The sequence below is a fragment of the Geotrypetes seraphini genome, chromosome 1 (genome assembly GCF_902459505.1).
Source record: "Geotrypetes seraphini chromosome 1, aGeoSer1.1, whole genome shotgun sequence".
NCBI classification, from domain to species: Eukaryota; Metazoa; Chordata; class Amphibia; order Gymnophiona; family Dermophiidae; genus Geotrypetes; species Geotrypetes seraphini.
The window spans coordinates 548,082,200-548,103,837 of NC_047084.1; the positions used below are offsets into that span (position 1 = coordinate 548,082,200).

At 42.6% G+C, this 21,638-nt stretch overlaps 1 protein-coding gene across 5 annotated transcripts in view; it reads right to left on the reverse strand.

The window, feature by feature from the left end:
* Positions 1 to 21,638, reverse strand: part of PAM (peptidylglycine alpha-amidating monooxygenase) — a 616,313-nt gene that overhangs the window by 326,304 nt on the left and 268,371 nt on the right. For all 5 annotated transcript variants that reach the window (XM_033929183.1, XM_033929181.1, XM_033929180.1 and 2 more), the window contains 2 exons: positions 19,766 to 19,851; positions 15,725 to 15,805 (listed from right to left, as the gene is read on the reverse strand). In XM_033929183.1, the coding sequence (XP_033785074.1) occupies positions 15,725 to 15,805; positions 19,766 to 19,851 (167 nt within the window). The remainder of the gene's footprint in view (positions 1 to 15,724; positions 15,806 to 19,765; positions 19,852 to 21,638) is intronic.

A 21,638-nucleotide genomic window follows, 5' to 3' on the forward strand; every position in this document is an offset into this window, starting at 1 on the left:
TGTGCAGACAAAAGAAGACAAATCTAGCCTGCACCTGACTTCTGCACCGCAGTGCCCACTCCTCCGAGTGCAGTGGGACCCAGGTGGCAGACATGTGGTCCAGGTCGGCCTGAATGGAACATGGACAAAGTTTGCTCTAAGTGACCTTGAGGTTGCTGCTAATTTAAAATGTTTTTTTCTTTTTCCTAGCAGCAGTTCGAATATAGCCATCCCAGACCAATTTTGGCACAAAGATATTTCTAGTGTTTTCCAAGGTTCCTCTTTATCACTGCAGAGATAAAGATGTTCCAAAGAAGATATTAGCTTTATGCCTTTTCTGAATATGAGATGGTTATGATATGCATTATTTGTACTACTCAATGTGTTTATTTGCAGAGTTAAATTCAGCCCTGAACACTTGACAGATGGAAGAATAATGCCGACGCCTCAAAATTTGTGTTTTATGTTGTCTGTGCTATGTGGTCTGTCTTTTGTCTATTTGTTTTAGTTTAGGGGGTACCCCAGGATACATAACATTGGCCATTTCTAGAGCTCTTTTCCCCAATTTTTTTTTTTAACTAGCCCAATTGCACAATGTACTTTTTTCCCTATAATTTGCATATGCTAAATGTAGCTTAGTTAGGGGTTATATTTTTAAGAAAAGGTTTTATTCTATATCTATACCATGTTTATTCTATGCTCATTAGATTCAGTACACATTTCTGACATAATTTTTTTATATATACATTCAGTACAGAATTATGGTTTCTCTGAATTGCCATAAGTTATATGCAGCACACAAAAACATATCTTTTTGGAAGGTCTGATTAAGAACCTTAAGTACCTGATTATTGTCTGTCTTTTGCCATAACTACATGTTGCCACATTCAGTACAGGCAACTAGTCTCTCTCTCTCTCTATGCATTCAGTACAGGCAACATGTTTTCTCTTCCATTTTCTATCTCTTATTTGGATCACACTGGAGTACAGCTGCTGAATGATATCGGGACTCTTTTCAAATCCCTCCCTGTATGCACAGACATCATTTCATATCAAGGGCGAACACCACCAGTTTCCAGTGACTTGACTGATCCTGTGCAAACATCAGATCCTGTGCAGACATCATTTCACTTCAAGCATGCATCTCACCAGTTTAAAGAGACTGCCGGTTCCTGCTGGACTAATTCATCTTCATGCACCCTAACTGCAAAGACTTTTCCACACATGCTGTACACAATGTTTCCTGTTCATCGGATATAGCCACCTTCCTAAGAACGCTTTGCTGTACAATTCCTCCTATTTAACCTATTCTATGGACATTCCAGACTTTATTTCTTATGCTGTACATCCACTACCTCTTGGAATGGGGAATGAGACATTCCACAAGCTGCTGAACTTTACTGAACTCCATACTTACATTGAACAACTTAAGAAAACCTCCAAAGAAGTGAATCATACTATCACTTTTGAAAATGGACAGATTGCACAAACTGTAGAAAATTTGCTACGAGACGTTCATGTCTCAGTTTGGGAACTTTTCTTTGGGTATTCGCCCACTGCAAACCACGTATTTAATGTTTTAATTCACCCTATCATTATCTTAATTATTGTACAAATTTTGTTATGTATTATTATGCTTTTTCTTTGCTGTAAAGTGAAACACATGTACATTTCTTTACAACGCTTATCATACAAGCTTCCTTCTAACTTTTAAGGCAGTTATACATGTATTTCCAGTATCTTTTCTGACACTTGCTAATTTGGTCCTAATTTGGTTTTAATTTGGCATGGCCTATTGCATTACCATTACCAGGGTCAGATATAATATTATCCCATATCCCATACTCAGATACTCTCTCTTATGACATCTTGGTACCTTTATACTTGAACCTCCTGAAAAAGCTACACCCCTTATGTACGTTCACTCGCTCAACGACGGGTAAGATATAGGCATACTGGGATCCCCGCCCAGATTATGGCCTATACGACCTAAGACAGAGGTTTGAACTCGTAATGGGAACTGTTTACAACCTATCTTCATAGCTTGGAGATTCTGCAAGACAGGGGACGTACTGTTGGAGGTAAGTGAGGGTACCACAAGCTTGCCCTCATTTCAAAGAATAAAAATAAAAATAAAAAAATTATGGGAGATGTCAGCCTAGAGGCCTCTGGGAGATTATATCAATCTGACCCTGGCATGGGAAGGCAGATAGACCCTTAGTGCAGGGAAACTGTTTTAAGTAGCCCTGATTGATATATTTTAAGTTTCAAGTAGCCCTGCTTGAATCATGGCTAGCTAAAAGGTGTTAATGTCTGATTAAGAGGGTGCTTAGGACAATGGTGCACAGATCAAGCCAGAGACTTAATCCCATCAGGTTTCTCACCCTCCTTTGTTAATTAAATTAACCATTGTCTCAAACAGTTTACAAATTCTAAACAGAAAGATACTGGGGGATACAATATTTTCTCTATTCAGAATAAGATTCCAAGGTATAAAAGCCTGCTCTCTGCAACACACAAGCTCTCTCTCTCTCTTTTCCTATGGAGCTATCTCTTGGCTCTTCTGCAAGCTTCTATGTCCCTCTCTGCCTCTGACCTCCGTAAGGCAGTGAGACTGCTTGCTCTCTGCTTAATTGTAATGCTTATAAATATTACTTTTCTGTAAGACTATTTCTATAATATATTCTTTATATAATCACCCCTGGCTGTGCTTCTTATTTGATTCTATCCCTAATGAAACTTCTGTGAAGGAACTGAACCTGGGACCGGGCGTTTGTCAGTACGCCTTTCACTTAACCCTTACCACCTAATATTGTGGGGGCCACTTTCAAACTGACATAATTCATTCCATTTCCCCATGATAGGTGAAAAGGGTCTGGTCCCAATACTGCCTCACACTCTCTGCCGTCTGTTAAGTCAGATGCATCTGGGGACACTCCTTAGAAAGAAAACACACACTCATGCAAACAGTTGTGTATCTAAAGAAGTGTCCATTTATTTAGTGTCCAGGTGCATATATTTATAGTCTTCTTGTACATGCGCAATCACAACTAGTTACAAGTCAGTTTCCGTGTATAGCCATATGTGGAAGAAAGCTAAGTTTTGTTTCTTTAGAAAGCAAAGTTTCATTTCTTATACATGACATCAGCTTCATACTGGCAGGGAGGGGGGAGGGGAGTTTCCAAAGCCAGCACAGGCAGCTGTAACACTGAACTCAGTTACAGATAACAAAGGGAAGAAAAGTTTTGGTTTCTTACAGTGCAACAGTTTCTGATCATTCATAAGCTTGGAAAGAATATACAGTATACTCCTACAAAAGGCAATGCAAAATTTAAAGTGGTAACCCTGCCACCTCAAAGGATCTGTTTCAAAACCCTCAGAGGCCATTCTCAGTTTGTGAGGGACATCATCAGAATCTCCAACACTAGTGGCTTCCCAAAGGAGAACACTGATAAAGGTCATCCTTCAGGGGAACTTTGATCTAGGAATTACTGAGTCAAAAATCAGCCAGGGAAACAAGAGGGAGAAACAAGAAGTCATATGCCGAAGAGACTGTATGGGTGAGAGTTTTTATAGGTAAGCAGCTTGTAGACGATTAATAAAGACCAAGATACAATGTCTAATGTGTTTAAGCTTGGCATAGCATACCTTCTGGCAAAATGATGTTGTGCATGAAAAAGACTAAGGAAATCCTGTGAGCAGTGCTTGTGTCATAGCCGTTTAGCCTAGAGTAAATGTGTGTAAAGTAGATGGAAGCTTCAGGGGAAACCGGGATGGGGGTGGGGGAAGGGGAAGGTGAAGGTGAGATGAGGAAGAAGGAGGGGTGTAAGTATCAAGCAGGAGATGGAGAGATGAGTGGAAGACACCTGCAAGGAGAGCGGGAAAGGAGGAAGGAAGAGGAAGAAGGGCAAAGTCACAATGAGGTGAGTTTAACGATGAATCAGAAATGTTGCAGGCAGGTAAGACGGATGGCATGATGCTGGATGTGCTTGGGAAGAGGGTGGCACAGTAATAGAAAGGAAACAAAAAGTGATTTGACCACAGTACCACTAGACAGGGGGTAATGGAAACCCCAAGGAGAGAAAGGGTGAAGTAAATGAAGTCTAGTGTGTTTCCTGCAGAGTGAGTGAAAAGAAGGAAGAGGCTATTGGGGAAGGGGGTAGGTTACAGTCACATTAAGAGTAGAAGCAAAGGAAAAAGAGCTGCATATTCCAAAGCTGTGAGTTCAGCCTGGGCAGGGTTAAAAGAGGGTGATTGTCTATTAAGAAGGACAACATGAAGGGAGATAGAGGAAGAATGTGAAGAAGTGAAGCTTCTGCAAAAGCTAAGGGAAATGTAGACTGCATGCAGATCTCATATGAAAGCAAACATACATTCAAAATATCCTGTAGAAAATTGCTCTGCGCTACTGCCTTTGGTGCTCATTCCTAACAGCCTAATGACTACTACCCCCAATGAGACAAAGAGAACTCAATAACGTCAACACAAAGTTTATTTTCAAATGTTTACTAGGTATGTGCCCAATGTGAGTTTCCTCATTAAATGGATGTCACTATCAACATTAGGAAAAGACGATAATTTATTGGAACCCCCCACCCCACTCCCCACAAATAAAAAGCATTCATTCTTTTATTGATTACATAATCATCAACACAAAAAGAGTAGGGATGGGCCAATAGCATATATCACCAAATATATCCAAATATATATCATCATGCTATGTCTCACCATACCATGTTATGTTTTCCCATGCTTTGTTGACCATTTTGCCATCCCCATCAGACAATGTCCTGCCATGCCATGTTTGCCAACACATGCATAAAAACACTTTAATATGTATGTAAACTTGTAACCCATTCTGAGCTCCCTTGGGAGGATGGGATATAAAACTAACTAACTAAATATATATATATTTATATATATATATATATATTGGAAGAGCCACCAAGAATGTATCAAGAAGCTGACATTTTAACAACATAAAACAAGAAACGGTCTGCAAGGGTCAATGATAGGTTGCAAACTGACTCTGATCAGAGTGCTTGTGAAAAATAAAAAAGGTTCTTGCAGATATTTTATATTATGGTTAGCTAAGCGGGTCTTTGACCAAGGGCCGCCGCGTGAGCGGACTGCTGGGCACAATGGACCACTGATCTGACCCAACAGCAGCAATTCTTATGTAATTATATGTTAATATACAACTTTCTGAATTTTATTTATTTATTTAAAAAATTTATCAACCACTTATTCCTAAGCGGCATTACAAAAGTTACATAAAATAAAACAGACAGGTTTTATATAAATATCTTAAATTACAAGTGCAATAGTTACATCTTAAAACCCAGATTGCATCGATCCTCACAATACCATTTATTTTAAAACTAGCAGTAAACAACATATCTCTTATTAAAATGCTTCTAGAAACAATGTAGTTTTAAATTTTTTTTTTAAACTTCTGGATATCAGATAAAGCCCTCAGTGGTCCAGTTAATTTCTAAGCCTGGTAGACAGCTATCGTAGCTTTCAACATGGCTTTAGTTCAATGCACAGTACTGAATCCCTTCTTCTAGACTTAACATCAACAGCAAAGACCTATCTTCAAACTTTCAAAAAATAAAAGAACAAGAGGGCACTCGGATAAGTTGAAAGGAGACAGATTCAAAACAAATGCCATGAAGTTCTTCTTTATCCAACGTGTGGTGGACACCTGGAATGCGCTTCCATTGGATGTAATAGGGCAGAGAACGGTACTGTGGTTTAAGAAAGGATTGGGCAATTTCCTCCTGGAAAAAGGGATAGAGGGGTATAGATAGAGGATTACTGCACAGGTCCTGGACCTGTTGGGCCATCGCGTGAGCGGACTGCTGGGCACGATAGACCTCAGGTCTGACCCAGCGGAGGCATTGCTTATTTTCTTATTTGATACAGTAGATCACTCATTACTACTTTTAAAACTAGAACTAGGAATGTGTGGGTTAGTGTTGAAATGGCTCACAGAATACCTTAGCAAGAGAACATATGCAGTGAGGAAATATCATAAGAAATTTCAAACCTGGGATGCCTTCTGTGGGGTTCCACAAGGCTCCACCCTTTTGCCATCACCGTTCAATATATGCATGAATGCCTTGGGCAGGCGGTTCTCTTCCACACACGTCTATACTTTTTCTTATGCAGATGATCTTTCTCCTCTGTATAGACAACGACTCCTTCATGGATACATTGCAACACATATGTATTCTGATTGAGGATCTAAGTACATGGTCACAGCAGAACTTCCTTAAACAAGTAGAAGACAAAGGTGCTATGGTTTGATGATCACAACTCAATACCTCATTTAGAGTTAACCCTATCCTCAGGTGAGAAGCTCATGATTAATAAAACGTCAAAAGTATTATGAGTAATTCTAGATTCCAATCTCACCATGGGTGAGCACATTATCTCACTGTTCAAAAGATTTTTTCTTCAGGTTCAGGCCATTGAGGACGATAAGATCAGTCCTGAGCCCGACTAGTTTTTGGACAGTGACTCAAGCAGTTCTACTTCCATATCTAGATTATTGCAACTCTTTATATTGCAACATCTCAAAGAAAGGACTCCAGAGGTTGCAGCTACTCCAGAACCCAGCAGCTAGACTGATTTTCCATAAGGTCCAATTTGAGAGGGCCAGTTCGCTGTTGATAGAACTACAGACTGCCAATCACATATAGAATTTAATTTAAAATTGCATGTATGATTCACAGGGCTATATATGGAGAAACCTCAACTGGGCTAACTTCAGACATTCAAGTTTCACACTCCTATAACTCAAGAATGACTCAACGCTATAAATTACCTCTTCCCTCTCCAAGTCAAGATCGAAGGAAATCACTCTTCAAATCCACCATTAAGTTTCAAGGCAACCAAAATTCGGGACTTCCTCACGAATTGCTTATGTCAGATCTCCTATCTTCAATTTAGGAAGGTGCTAAAAACATATCTGTTTTCATTATAGTCTTGCTATGATTCATAATGTCTATGTTGCTAACTTTATTAATCTTATATAAGCAGAAATGATTCCCAGTTGACATTTGTGGGGTATAAGAAACAATATGGTATGGTATATTTTGTAACAATACTCTGAGGATTTACAGGTGTGCTCAAATTCCTTTAGAAAGCTGTAACCCCTGATGCAGGCAAGCACGCTGAAACATGGCACCGTGTGAAGTCTCTTTCTTGGATAATTGCTTACAAACCCTCAGTTTTTATATAACTAATTTGTTTGGGACCTATCACCGACCCTTGCAGATCTTTTCTTGTTTAACATAAGAACATAAGAATAGCCTTACTGGGTCAGACCAATGGTCCATCAAGCCCAGTAGCCCATTCTCACAGTGACCAATCCAGGTCACTAGTACCTGGCCAAAACCCAAGGTGTAGCAATATTTCATGCTACCAATACAGGGCAAGCAGTGGCTTCCCCATGTCTTTCTCAATAACATACTATGGACTTTTCCTCCAGGAACTTATCGAAACCTTTCTTAAAACCAGCTATGCTATCCACTCTTAAAACCTTCTCTGGCAACGCGTTCCAGAGCTTAACTATTCTCTGAATGAAAAAAAATTTCCTCCTATTGGTTTTAAGAGTATTTCCCTGTAACTTCATTGAGTGTCTCCAAGACTTTGTAAATTTTGATGGAGTGAAAAATTGATCCACTTGTACCCGTTCTACTCCACTCAGGATTTTGTAGACTTCAATCATATATCCCCTCAGCTGTCTCTTTTTCAAGCTGAAGAGCTCTAACCATTTTAGTCTTTCCTCATATGAGAAGAGTTCCATTCCCTTTACTACCATCTTGGTCATTCTTCTTTGAACCTTTTCTAGCGCTACTATATCTTTCTTGAGATAAGGAGACCAGAACTGAACGCAATACACCAAATGAGGTCGCACCATGGAGCAATAAAAGGGCATTATGACATTCTTAGTCTTGTTAATCATACCTTTTTTAATAATTCCCAGAATCCTGTTTGCTTTTTTGGCCACTGCCGTACATTGGGCGGAAGGTTTCATCATATTGTCTTTTGAAGATTTCATCATATTGTCTTTTGGCTTTTTGATACATTCTTGGTGGATTTATGACATACGTTCACCCCTTTTTTAATAATTCCCAGCATCCTGTTTGCTTTTTTGGCCACTGCCGTACATTGGGCGGAAGGTTTCATCATATTGTCTTTTGAAGATTTCATCATATTGTCTTTTGGCTTTTTGATACATTCTTGGTGGATTTATGACATATGTTCACCCCTTTTTTAATAATTCCCAGCATCCTGTTTGCTTTTTTGGCCACTGCCGTACATTGGGCGGAAGGTTTCATCATATTGTCTTTGGGCTTTTTGATACATTCTTGGTGGATTTATGACATATGTTCACCCCTTTTCCTTTTGTGTTATTCCGAACTCTTAATGGGAACCCCCTTCCCCTTTTCTTTGGTATTCTTCTGATTAAGCAGTCTCCACTTCTTCAGAGAAAAGATCATTTCATACTCCAAAAGATGAAATCTCAACTTTAGATAAGCATAGATAAGTCTTCAACAGTGCAAAACAACTGTGCTTCATAAACCAGGCATAGGGCAATAAATGCATGTAGAAGGAAAGCTGCTGAATACAGAGTTCCTGCATGCACACGCTGGCCTCCTTAATAATTAAACTTTTCTTCATCTCAGACTAATAACCATTATCAAAATAGAGATACCCTATATCAGCATGGGGGTTGCAAATTAAATTATACTGATCTTTTAAAAAGGCAGTCTAAATGGAACTAGGATGCAATATTCATTTAGGAGGAGGTAAAATAAGGCACATCTTTAAAGCAATGCTTATTGCGTAGATGGACAAAGAGCTTTAGAACTAATTGATTTTCTGGCAACAGTATATCCAGAGCACTCAGTTTTCCTGAGTTAAAAAATTCTGTGTCCCACGTTCTTGCATTCTTCAACAATTCTGTGGTATATGTGCAGAAATCAGTTTCATAAGAGCAGCCATACAGGAGTAGATCAATGGTCCATCTAGCCCAGTATCCTATTTCCAACAAATGGGCAAGTCAGGTCACAAGTACCTGGAAGAAACCCAAATAGTAGCAATGTTTCATGTTACCAAACCAGGGCAAGCAGTGGCTTCCCCCATGCCACGTCTGTCTCAATAGCAAACTATGAATGTTTCCTCCAGGAACTTGTCCAAACCCTTTTTAAACCCAGATACACTAACTGCTGTTACAGCATCCTCTGGCAACAAGTTACAGAGCTTAACTATTCATTGAGCAAAAATATATTTCTTCATATTTATTTTAAAGGTATTTCCACGTAACTTCATTGAGTGTCCCCCTAGCCTTGAAAGAGTAAAAATTCAATTCACTTTTACTCATTCTATACCAATCAGAATTTTGTAGACCTTTATCATTATCTCCCCTCAGGTGTCTCTTTTCCAAGCTGAACAGCCCTAACAGTCTCCATCGAAGCTTACTCCAGGCCATCTTAACCATCTCAGCCATCGAAGCCCTTCCCAGCCCATTTCCTCATAAGAGAGAGTTCCATCCCCTTTATCATTTTGGTCTTTGAACCTTTTCTAGTTCTGCTATATCTTTCTTGAGATATGGTAATCAGAACTGAATGCAATACTCAAGGTGAGGTCGGTCACTTCTTGGACCAATATTATAACATTCTTGATCTTACTTATGTAAATACCATATTTTTCACTCCATAAGATGTACCTGACCATAAGACGCACCTTAGATTTAGAGGAGCAAAACAAGAAAAAAAACATTCTGAACCTAGGATCTGCACCCAGCCCCCCTCACTCCCTGCCAGGCTCTGCACCCAACCCCACACTCCTTGCCAGGCTCTGCACCCTGTTCCCCCAGTACCTTTTAAAATCCCTCCTATAACTTTTTAAAACATCCCCCGCCCCATTGTATCTTTAAAAACAGCCCCCCACACACCCTGCCCTACTTTTTAAAAACACTGGTATCACTGGTAGACCAGTGTGTATTGGCACGGGCAGAAGCCAGCTTTCCGCGTTGCTGCCTGGATCTATGTAACTTCCTGAATGGCTGCTGTCAGTTCTCGCGGGAATCGCTATGTTTTTAAAAAGTATGACAGGGCGGGGTGTGTGTGTGTTTTAAAAGATAGGACGGGGCGGGGGGTGTTAAAAAGGTACGGGCCTGATGCACCAACTCCGGTAGGCTAACAGAAATCCCACCCTCCACCCATGCTATCGGCTTTACCTTTTCTTACAAAGATTACACCGCAGCAAAGATATTTTCCCAAGCAGCTACTTTCAGAACAGCGCTATAGCAATCTAACGCTTACCGTATTTTTCGGTCCATTAGACACATCCTCCAAGAAAAAAAACCATTCTGACTTGTGTACTAACATATACCAGGTTCTGCATCTAGCCCCTCTCACTTCCTGCCAGGCTCTGTACTCTGTCCCCCCCCTCCCCTCCCTGTCTAACACCAGCCTTGGCAGGATACACATTTCAAATCTGACATATTGTAATAACAAAACAAAAAATAAAGTCAGTTTTTCTACCTTTTGTTGTCTGGTCATTATTCAAATCATGTTGTGGTCCCAGGCTCTGGTTGTCTTCTGATAACTCACTTGCCAGGGTCTACTTCTTTCTTCTTCCCTTCGCTCCCTCCATCCCGGCAGCTGAAGACAGGCACCTCCCCCAGCGATATGAAATAGGAGGCAGGAGAGGGCCAGAGGCCAAAAAGGGGCCCAACAGCCGAAAACAACCATCCAGGAAGAAGGCAGGCAACGAATAAGGCCAATCCAATCATGACACTCAGACACCAATCAACTGGACAACCATCTCCAGGTGCAGCCATCAGGTGCAGCGCAGCTCCGCCAATGTGAAAAGGAGCCGCAATGAAATCGGAGCTCATATGGCTGTGTCGCAACCGCCAACGTCCATTCACATTCTCTCCTCTTAGGGCCCTGTTTCAGTACTTTTAGGGGATGTGCACCGCAGTTCCCTGCTGTTCACAGATCAAAAGACGTCAGCGAAGACTGGAGGGAAACCTTTGAAGTCAGTAGAGGCAAACAGGATCGCTACACCTTCTCCTCCCGCCTCAACTATGCTGCAGAACACATCTGACTCAAGGTCCGTTCAACGAAAGAAACAGCCTCAACAGTCAGGGAAGGCTGTGAAGGACCAAGCTTCAGCCTCGCGATCCTCCCCAACCTCTGCCCTGTACCACAAGGAATCATATACCAATTTCACGGCTTCTAAGCCAGGACCTTCTACTCACTCATAGCAAAAATCTAAATGAAAAGCTTCTTCAGACTCTCAGAGGACTTACGTCCACCTAAACAGCCTTCTCTGCTGCCTCTAAACAGCCCTGCCGACACCTTAGCATGTTCCCTCTGCCGTGGTCCTGCCCCTCCTCTGACGTACGGGACTGTGGCAGAGGGAACATGCTATGGCAGCAGCAGGGCTCTGATTTCGATGCGGCTCCTTTTAACATTGGCGGAGCTGCGCTGCACCTGATGGAGGGAGGAAAGGAACGGCAGGCCCGCAGGCCTGACATGTCTGATTTAAAGATACCGGTGGGAGGGAGGAGTGGCGGTGGTTATATTCACTTCATAAGATGCACCCTTATTTCCACCCACTTTTTTTGGGGAAAAAAGTGCATCTTATGGAGCAAAAAATACGGTATATATCATATTAGATATGTAGGATGGGGAGGGAAGCAAAAACAAAAAACAAAAAAATACAAGGAGAATATACCTTCACAATGAGCACATATATTTTTATTTCCCTAAATCTCTCATATTAGTTAGTTACCAAGCATTCACAACTCGCTGCTCCTGCTTGCTTCGGGCCTTCCTCGCTGCCAGATCACCTACTTTCAGTTTCCGTGAAGGCAGGACCCAGCAGTGAGGAAGACCCGAAGCAAGCAGGAGCAGCGAGTTGTACGCTTCCCTCCCTGCCTTATCTCCAGGCCGTAGCCAGCAAGTGACTTCACCCATGTTCTGGGGCTCTAACACTGTGCTTTCCGGATTCGCTTCTCCTCCCTCCCCCCTAATGACGTACCTTCCGGTTTCGGAGAAGGGTCGGGAAGCCGGCAAGCACAGTGTTAGAGCCCCGGAGCACGGGTGAAGTCGTTTGCAGGCTACAGTGGGAGATAGAGCAGCTGCCCTGTTTGCTCCCCCCTAATGCCAGGCAATTTTTGGGGAGGCTATGGCCCCTGTCCCCCCTCCCCTGTTCCAACGCCTATGGTGCTATGTATTCAATGCACTAACTGTCTTTATTCAAAGCCTTTATAAATTGTTTCTTTGGGTCTAGCTTTAAATGTAGTGGTGGCAATATGATTCTATCTCTTGCTACCAAAGGTTCATTGATTCTTCCAACCACCATATATTCCCTCAGAGGTCAAACTTTTTTTGCCCAATGCTCATGTTATGACATCCCGATTCTGCAGAAGAGCTCTTTTAAATAGCGGTAAAAAAAAATTAGGGGGGTGAAGAAATTTTGTGCATGAAAGATGAACGGGACTTGAGTGTGAAAGTATGTGATTATCTTAAAGCGACCAAGCAGGTTGAAAAGGCGACAGTGAAAGCTAGAAGGATTCTTGGGTGCACAGGGAGAGAAATGGCCAGTAAAATAAAGAATCAATGATGCTCCTGTATTTAGAATACTGGGTACAATTCTGGAGACCACACCTTCAAAAAAATATATAAACAGGATGGAGTCGATATAGAACGGCTAATAAAATGGTCAGCGTTCTTCATCATAAAGCATATGGAAACAGACAAAGTTTTTAATATGTATACTTAGGAGGAAAGGTGGGAAAGGGGCAATCTGACAGGTATAAAAACGCCTTTATGTGGCCTAATTGTGCATGAGGCGAGACTTTCAACTGAAAGGAAACTTTGGAATGAGAGGGCATAGAATGACGATGAAAGGGGATAGAAATAACATCAGAAAATAGTATTATATGGAAAGAGTAGTGAATGCTTAGAATGGCTACCCGATGGAGGTGGTGGAGACGTAAAGAAGTGTTCTCCCCAGCGCTTTTCAGCCGGGCGCAACGCCCAGGCCACCCGGCTGTCATCTGCCAAATCCTGCTGCCACCACTGCTTAATGCGCAGCCTGAAGAGCCGCGGAAAGACCCGCCGGACTTTAAACAAAAAACCCCCTAGCAAGCGAATCGAACCCGGCTTCCCTCCGAAACCAGTAGTTACTTCGGGGGGGGGGGGGTTAGAGAAGAGAAGCCAGCACGGACCATTAGAGCCCCGGAGCATGCGGGAGATAGACCAGCCATGGAGGGAAGCTTACTTGCTCTTGCTTACTTCAGGCCTTTCTCGTTGCCGGGTCCTGCCTACTTTCTGTTTCCGCGAAGGCAGGACCCGGCAACGAGAAAGGCCCGAAGTAAGCAAAAGCAGCAAGTTGTAAGCTTCCCTGTCGCTGCCCTTTGGGAGATAGGTCAGCGACCAAGGGAAACTTGCAACTTGCCTTTGTCTGTAGCGAATCTGCCGGGTGTGTGAGATGGGGGGAGGGGGGAATGGGAGGAGAAATGCTGCTGTACCCAATTAGAGGGGGAGGGGGAAGAGAAATGCTGGTGCTTCTGCTGTACTCAATTGGGGGGTTAAGAGAAATGCTGATGATGCTGCTGCTGCTGTACCCAATATGGGGAGGGGGAAGAGTCATGCTGCTGCACCCAATTAGGGGGGAGGGGGAAGAGAAATGCTGCTTCTGCTGTACCCGATTGGGGGGGGAAGAGAAATGCTGATGATACTGCTGTACCCAATGGGGGGAGGGGGGAAGAGAAATACTGCTGCACCTAATTGGGGGGAGAGAGGGAAGGAGGGAGAAGGAAGATCAGGAAAAGAAGAAAAGAGATGCAAAGACCATGGGAGGGAGAGAGGGAAAGGAGATACCATACCATGGAGTGGAAGAGAGAGATGTCAGGGCATATGGGGGGGAAGCAGGGCCAGATTAAAGGACACAGGCCTAGGGCCCGAAATGGCCAGTAGATCGCAAAGGCAATGTGAGTCGATCGCGTTGCCTTGGCAATCTTTTCCTTCCTGCCTCCCTGAGCCAGCACAGGCATGTAGAAGCGCCGGACTCACAAGACTTCACTTCTGACGTCAATTCTGACATCAGAGAGAAAGTTCTGGGCCAGCCAATCGCTGCCTGGCTGGCCTGGAACTTCCTCTCCGCCGTCAGAATTGACAAAAGAGTTGAAATCTAGTGAGTCCAGCGCTTGTACATTCCTGGCCTGGCTCTTGGAAGCAGGGAGAAATCGGCATGGTGGCTTAAGGGGTAGGGAAAGAATCGGGGAAGTGGAGAAATTGGCGCGATGGCTTGGGGGGGCAGGAGGAGAGAGGAAGAAAGAGAGACAGAAAGAAAAGGGGAGGGGCAGAAAGAAAAAATATTGGATTTATAGTCAGAAGAAGGAAGTGCAAACAGAGACTCATGAAATCACCAGACAAAAAGGTAGGAAAAATGATTTTATTTTCAGTTTAGTGATCAAAATGTGTCTGTTTAGAGAATTTATATCTGCTGTCTATATTTTGCACTATGGCCCCCTTTTACTAAACCGCAATAGCAGTTTTTAGCGCAGGGAGCCTATGAGCATCGAGAGCAGCACAGGGCATTCAGTGCATCTCCCTGCTCTAAAAACCGCTATTGCGGTTTAGTAAAAAGGGAGGGGGTATATTTGTCTATTTTTGTATAGTTGTTCCTGAGGTAGAATTGTCTGCCTTGACCTCTTTGAAAACCTGCGGAATATAAATGATAATTAACATTTTCTCTGCGTACAGTGTGCTTTGTGTTTTTTTTTTAATTTTATTGTTGGTAGATCATTTTGACTTGGTCATTTTAAAAGTAGCTCGCAAGCCCAAAAAGTGTGGGCACTCCTGCTGTAGAGCCATTTCTTGGATGAGCTATATTTATCTTTTTTTTTAGTTGTTTAAATTCATGCAGAAATAAATGGCTAGATTGAACCTAATGACTTAATTAACGCCTGTCCTTTTTTTTAACCTCTATACCATTTGAAAAAGGGCAAATACTTCTTAAATTTAGTAAAAATATTCTGGCACAAATGTCAAACCTTAAAAAAGGAAGTCATATTGAGCATTGGAAAATAATAATAATAATTAACTAATAAAAATAGTACACATTTAGGGCTCCTTTTACTAAGTTACAATAGTGGTTTTAGCATGCGCTTAGCGCGCATAGGAACTGCCACGCGCGCTAGATGCTAACGCCAGCATTGAGCTGGTGTTAGTTTTCCCACGTAGCGCAGGGGTTTGCGCGCACTAAAAATGCTAGCGCACCTTAGTAAAAGAGGGGGTTAATTTTCCCCACCACCAAATTTCCTCATCCCGCCCCACCCGGCTACTTTTTCATGCCACCCGGCTGAAAAAATTTCTGGGGAGAACACTGGTAAAGTGTTATCTGAATTCAAGAAAGCTTGGGATAAGTATGTTGAATCTCAGAGGAAGAAGAAAGGATAGTAGAAGGAATGGTTAGGCAGACTAGATAGCCATATGGTCTTTATCTGCCTTCAATTTTCTCTGTTTCTGTGCTATCCCTGCTATAGAGTCTGTCACCCTCCAGGTATTTGCAGCCCAGCAGATGCAGGAAGAAAAATCTTGGTACAAAAATCCTGGGTGCCTGAGATTTGTCAAGCCCTGGTGTAGAGCACAAACATCAAAATATTTATGTCTTTCGTAATCATGCCAAAAGATATGGCAGAACTTACCACTGAATGCACGATTATCTCCATAATGTACCTGGAGCACAAAATATTTACTGCCGACACCTCCGACTCTGAAGCCAACACCTTAGCAAAACACAAAACAGAAATTGCAATTTAAAAAAGCTATTTATCTGTATCTAGCTACACAGAATAAAGATGGCTTTTACACATTTATATATCACTATGGTAACTAATGGGACATATGCTCACTACAGAAAGATATATTCTTATCTGCCATAATGATGAAGCCATTCACACAACAATTTGACTATAAATATGCACATCAATCCTAGCAACCAATTGTATGTATCCATCACTGTGCCACATAATAAACTAGCATTGAACAATGATAAATTCTTCATGTACATAATTCTGACACAAATCAAACTCAATAAATGATCATCAATTCTATTAGTAAACAGAAAAAATATTCTTTTTTGGCATGATGGATCTGGGTCTGACCCAGTATGGTACTTTGTTTTTTTGGTTTTTATGAGTCACACAAAATAATTTTAATCATTCTTGCAGTACTCTCTTTATATTTATTAAGGGCTCCTTTTACAAAGCCATGGTAGAGGTTTCTACCGTAAGCCAGCGAGGTAAACAGAATATTTACCTTGCTGGCCCGCAGTAGAAATCTCTACTGCAACTTTGTAAAAGCCAGTGTAAACTTAATTGAGAGTAGAAATTAATTTTCCATTCTTATTTCTACACACAAAACACCATAAATGAACCACAGTGGATCAAACTACTGAATTTTCTTCCAAATCCTCACACATCTTGCTTTGACTTTTCTTTACAAATCAGACAGGGAACAACCAATTTTCTGCTTAAAGGATATGTTTAATTTATTGTTCTCTATTTTTAAAAATTCTTATAGTGGTTGTATTTTCCGTTACTCTATGTTACATCCCTCATCTAATATAATAAAACGCTAGGCCGCGCATGCGCACTTCCTATGTGTGTGCCGGTTTTCCGTGAGCTGTAGCGACACATAGCAAGTGCGCATGCGCGGCTTAAAGTGCTCCATTACAGTAATTTTGCCGTTGCCGCCTCTCCGCTCTCTCTCTTCCTCCCCCCCCGAGACGGATGTCAGCTGCGGCGGCACAAGAATGCAGGGTGCAAGAGGCGCTGGGTCTCCCTTACACTAACTTTGTTGTCGCTGCCTCTCCGCTCTCTCTCTTCCTCCCCCCCCCCGAGGCGGATGGCCAGTGGCTTACGCGCATGCGCTGGCTTGGCGCACCAGAGGGCAAGATGAAGGGGGTGCGGAGCAGCGCTGGTGGTGGCAGTGTCCGGTAGGGAACATGTCCACGAGTCCCCCCTCCCGCATCAACTGCTGAGGTTTGCGGCCAGCTGTAGCGAACCTCGCAGGCCGCTCTCCACATGGAGCACGTTCCCTCTGACGCGATTGCGTCAGAGGGAACATGCTACCATATGGACAGCGGCCTGCGAGGTTCACTACAGCCGTTTGTGAACCTAAGCAGGCCGCTTTGAACAGGAGCGGCAGCGGTGGAAGCAACCATGGGTGGATGGAGGGAGGGGAAGAACAGGAGGGGAAGCGAGAAAGAAGGGCTATGGAGCAGGCAGGAAAGAGGGCTGCTTTGGGGGGAGGGTTGTGCTGGGGCCAGACAGCAATCGGGGGGAGGAACAGATGGGGGGCCATGAAGCAGGCAGGCATTGCACAACAGGGGGAAAGGGGGCTGCTTTTGGGGGGAGAGTTGTGCTGGGGGCAGACAGCAATCGGGGGGAGGGAGGAACAGAAGGGGGGCCACGAAGCAGGCAGGCATTGCACAACAGGGGGAGAGGTGAAAGGGGGCTGCTTTGGCAAGCAGGGGGGGCCAGGGAGACAGACAGAAAGAAAGACGCACAGACAGGGGACCTGGGGAGACACAGACACAAAGAATGACAGACAGACAGCGTCCAGGGAGAGAGACAAATAAAAAAAACAACAACACCATAGATACAGACATCTACTCTAGCACCCGTTAATGTAACGGGCTTAAAGACTAGTTGACATATAAACCATAATGGTCTTTATTGATCATTATGGTTTATATGCCATTTTTCTGTGACCATAGTAACTATATGTTACTATGGTCACAGAAAAATGGCATATAAACCATAATGATCAATAAAGATATCAAGAAAGTGACATATCACTAACTTGAAAAATGCAGTCAAAGCATACACATTAATTAGATTCCCTACATACAGCAGCCAAGACAGGGAGAAATGGGATAAAAGGAGAGACTGATCATGGAAGGAAACAATCAAACATTTCCCTATAAAGCCCCAGATCAATAGATGTCATCAGCCAGATTTTCAGGGAAATGAGTTTGGAGCAATACTACAATCCAACCATTACTAACAGCAAATACAGAAAGGAAAGGTGTTTTCTGCAGGGCTGGTCATGAGTTATATAAGATCAAGTAGAAAGCTGTTGCTGTGCATCAATTATTAAAGCTGAGTATGAAGATTGTATGGATATGCTTTTTAGTACAAGGTCAGCAACTACCTTCTCCCACCCTACCACCCCTAGCATGCATGGCACACATTCTTCCTGGCATACTATTCACTGGAAATGCTGACAACTAGAATTTTCAAAATTCATGAGCTACTTCTGATGAACTCATGATCCATGAGCTTATGGTGCCAAAAATTTTCACTAAGTTGCATGCCAGGTAGCTGAGCATGTAAGTGGTGGCAGGATTTTGTAGGAGAGGCTGGGAAGAGATGATAAATCATACCCATTCACAAATATATGATGTATTTGACAGTCTTTTAGTATGAGATATTCAGGAAATTATGAACTTTAATGCAATATGCTACACGCTCACACAAAACATTTTACAATTGAGGCACAAATATCAGACCTTCTTCCTCTTCCAAGACCATCCCAAGAGGAAGAAAAAAAAAACACAAAAAAATCTTCCCCAAACAGAAAAAAAGACCACCACTCAAAACCACCCTCCCAATCGTAATCCTTCCATTTCCTCAAAAATATGTGGGGTTTATTTGTTTGTTTCCCCCCCCCCCCCTTACCTAGCAAACAAAACTCCAAACTCCCACCTGTCCAAGTTCTAATCTCCCTCCTGGTGACGGCAGATGCCGCAGTAGCAATGATCTGTGTCTCACTGGTGAACCAGACACTTCCTGGTATTTTCCCAGATCAATAGATTTTCCCATCTCTCAGGTCTCTCACAGATGATCTCTTCTGCTCTCTCCCAGTAGTGGCAGCACTTTCCTTGGGAATGGGGCAGTGCCCTCTGGTGACATTAGACACTGTGGGAGCAATTGTCAGCTCCTCATTGTCAAACCAGATACTTCCTGATACTTCCCTTCCTCTCAGATCTCTTACAAGTGATCTCCTCCCAGCAAATTTTAGATTGTGTATTGACTATTGGATTGAATGAATCATTTAGGAATTGGATTTCTTAACTTTACTACTACTACTACTAATCATGTCTAAAGCGCTACTAGATGTATGCAGCACTATACATTGAAACATTCAAGAGACAGTCCCTACTCAGTAGAGCTTACAATCTACTCAAACAGACAAACAGGAGAAGTAGGGGGTTCTCTAATCTTACAGCACATGTGCGAGTGAATAGAATAAACTCAACTATGTTCCCCTTATATATGGGGACTAGGCAGGGCTGAAAGTTCTCCCCATTGCATTTTGCACTGGTGATGAAACCCTTGGCCTCTACTATTCAAGCCAATCCTAATCTTGAGGGGGTAATGGTAGGTAATAGAGAATATAAACCAGAGAACAAATTCATATCAAGTTGTATTGAATATGAATAAGACAGAGACTCTTAACCTCAATATTGATCACACTACTTTACTGAGGATGCAATCTTCCTTCTCCTTTTGGGGGAAAAAGCTTACCTCGGTTTATATTCGGGTCAGTTTATATTCGAGTATATATGGTAAAAGAAACACTTTTTCAAATTAAAAAAAAAATAAAAAATCACATCCTGAAATCAATCTTCTCAAGTGAACAACAAAAGTAGAAACTTAAGAAAATGAAAAACAACCTACCTTTGGGCAATGATTTGGGTGGTGCGTTTCTTGCCCAAGCGTACAAAACACTGACTTCATCAGAGCAAGTTCCAGATCCACAATCCCTGAAAAATAAATAAGGTTAGATACTCTATTTTTTTCACTAAAACATTCTTTCACTAAAACACTTTTTTACTAAAACACTCATTTAAAGAGGAAAATGTATAAATGGGCACAGTATATGAGTATGAACTGACCACAGTAGTGAAGTAGTTTGGGAAGAATGAGATGCATCATTCAAGGCATTGTATTTTGTAATGTTTCAGAATTCAAGGTATTTGAAGGATTCAAACAGATTAAGGGGCAGCTCTATAAATGGGCCAGTGGCATGCGGTGACATTTATAGCAGGGAATTCAGTAGATGATCTAAAACAGAGGTGACCAACCTCAGCCCCTGCCAAGTCAGGTTTTCAGGATTTCTCCAATGAATATGCATGAGATGTATTTGTATTCAATGGAGGCAGTGCACGCTAATAATCTCATGCATATTAATTTGTGAAATGCTGAAAAAGTAACTAGATTGTGGCTCTTGAGGACTAAGGTTGAACATTCCTGTATTAAACATTAGTGCAATACATACTCTTAACCAAGGTTAATGTGCTCACTGTTTGTGCCGAACGATGTCATATTTTAGTCTCCTTTAGACAGTCACCTATAACATTTGCTACTTTTCCTTTTCTCATAGGAGGGCCCTTAAACACCTGGGCCAATCAGCACTTTAGACCACTCCCTTGTGCATCCCAGGATCCACCGGGAAGGGGAAGGCCACCCATTTTGAAGAGGTGGGCCTGCCAGCGGAAGGAGTAGGCTTCCCTCTGGTCAGCTGATATCTGAAAGGTTCGGGGGTGTCGGACCCAGCAGCAGGAGGGAGTGGGTCATCCCTCCTGCTGGGAGTGTTGGGGGGCTGTCATGGCCTGTGGCAAGAGTAGGAGGGAATGGACATCCCTCCTGCTGATCTTGGGTCAGTGTGTTGGGGGGTGGGGGGGGCGGGCAGTGATGGGCGAGAGGGGGGAAGTCGATGGGAACATTTCCTTCTGCTACTCTCCTGCCGGTCAATCAGCTGAGTTGGCAGGATTTGGGAGAAATGTGGCTCAGTTGATTGGGGCAGGGACAGCAGCTTTGACAGGAAGAAGGAGCTGTACTTGGTGATTGCTCTTCTGAGCAATCACTAGGCACCCTCCTGCTCTTTACCGGTGATTCTCTGCACAAATAGTGCGAATATAATTTGCATGCTAATATGTTGAGAATCGCCATAAAAGTTGTTTCCACTACAAGCACTACATTGGCTTGCCGGATTTTACTGGCGAGTTTTGAGAATCTTTTTCTACGTATGGGAGTAGAATAGCCTGAACAATTATCCTAAAACTAACCTAGTTTAAAACAGGCCTAATTGTTTTTAATTGCCTTAGTCTGAAGAAGAATTTCTTTACCAATGAATCAATCTGGGTTTCAAAGGTTAGGTAAGAGTCCAGAATGACTCCCAGAGCTTGTGTTGTGTTTTCAATCTTAAGTTCTTTTCGTGTAAGTAACACTAGCCCCATCTTCTACAAAACCGTGCTAGTGGTTTCTAACATGGGGAGCCACGCTGAATGGCCTGCGCTGCTCCCGATGCTCATAGGAACTCAATGAGCATCGAGAGCAGCGCAGGCCATTCAGCGTGGCTCTCTGCACTAAAAACCGCTAGCATGGTTTTGTAGCAGAGGGGGTAAGTCTTTATGTGGCAATGAGTTGTAATTCCCAAATCAAAGTACCTTGGTCTTTAGTTTATTAAGTTTGAAGAAGTTCTTCTGCATCCATGTACTCAAGTCTTCGATAATCATTAAGTACTGTATTGTATCCTCAAAAGAGTCTT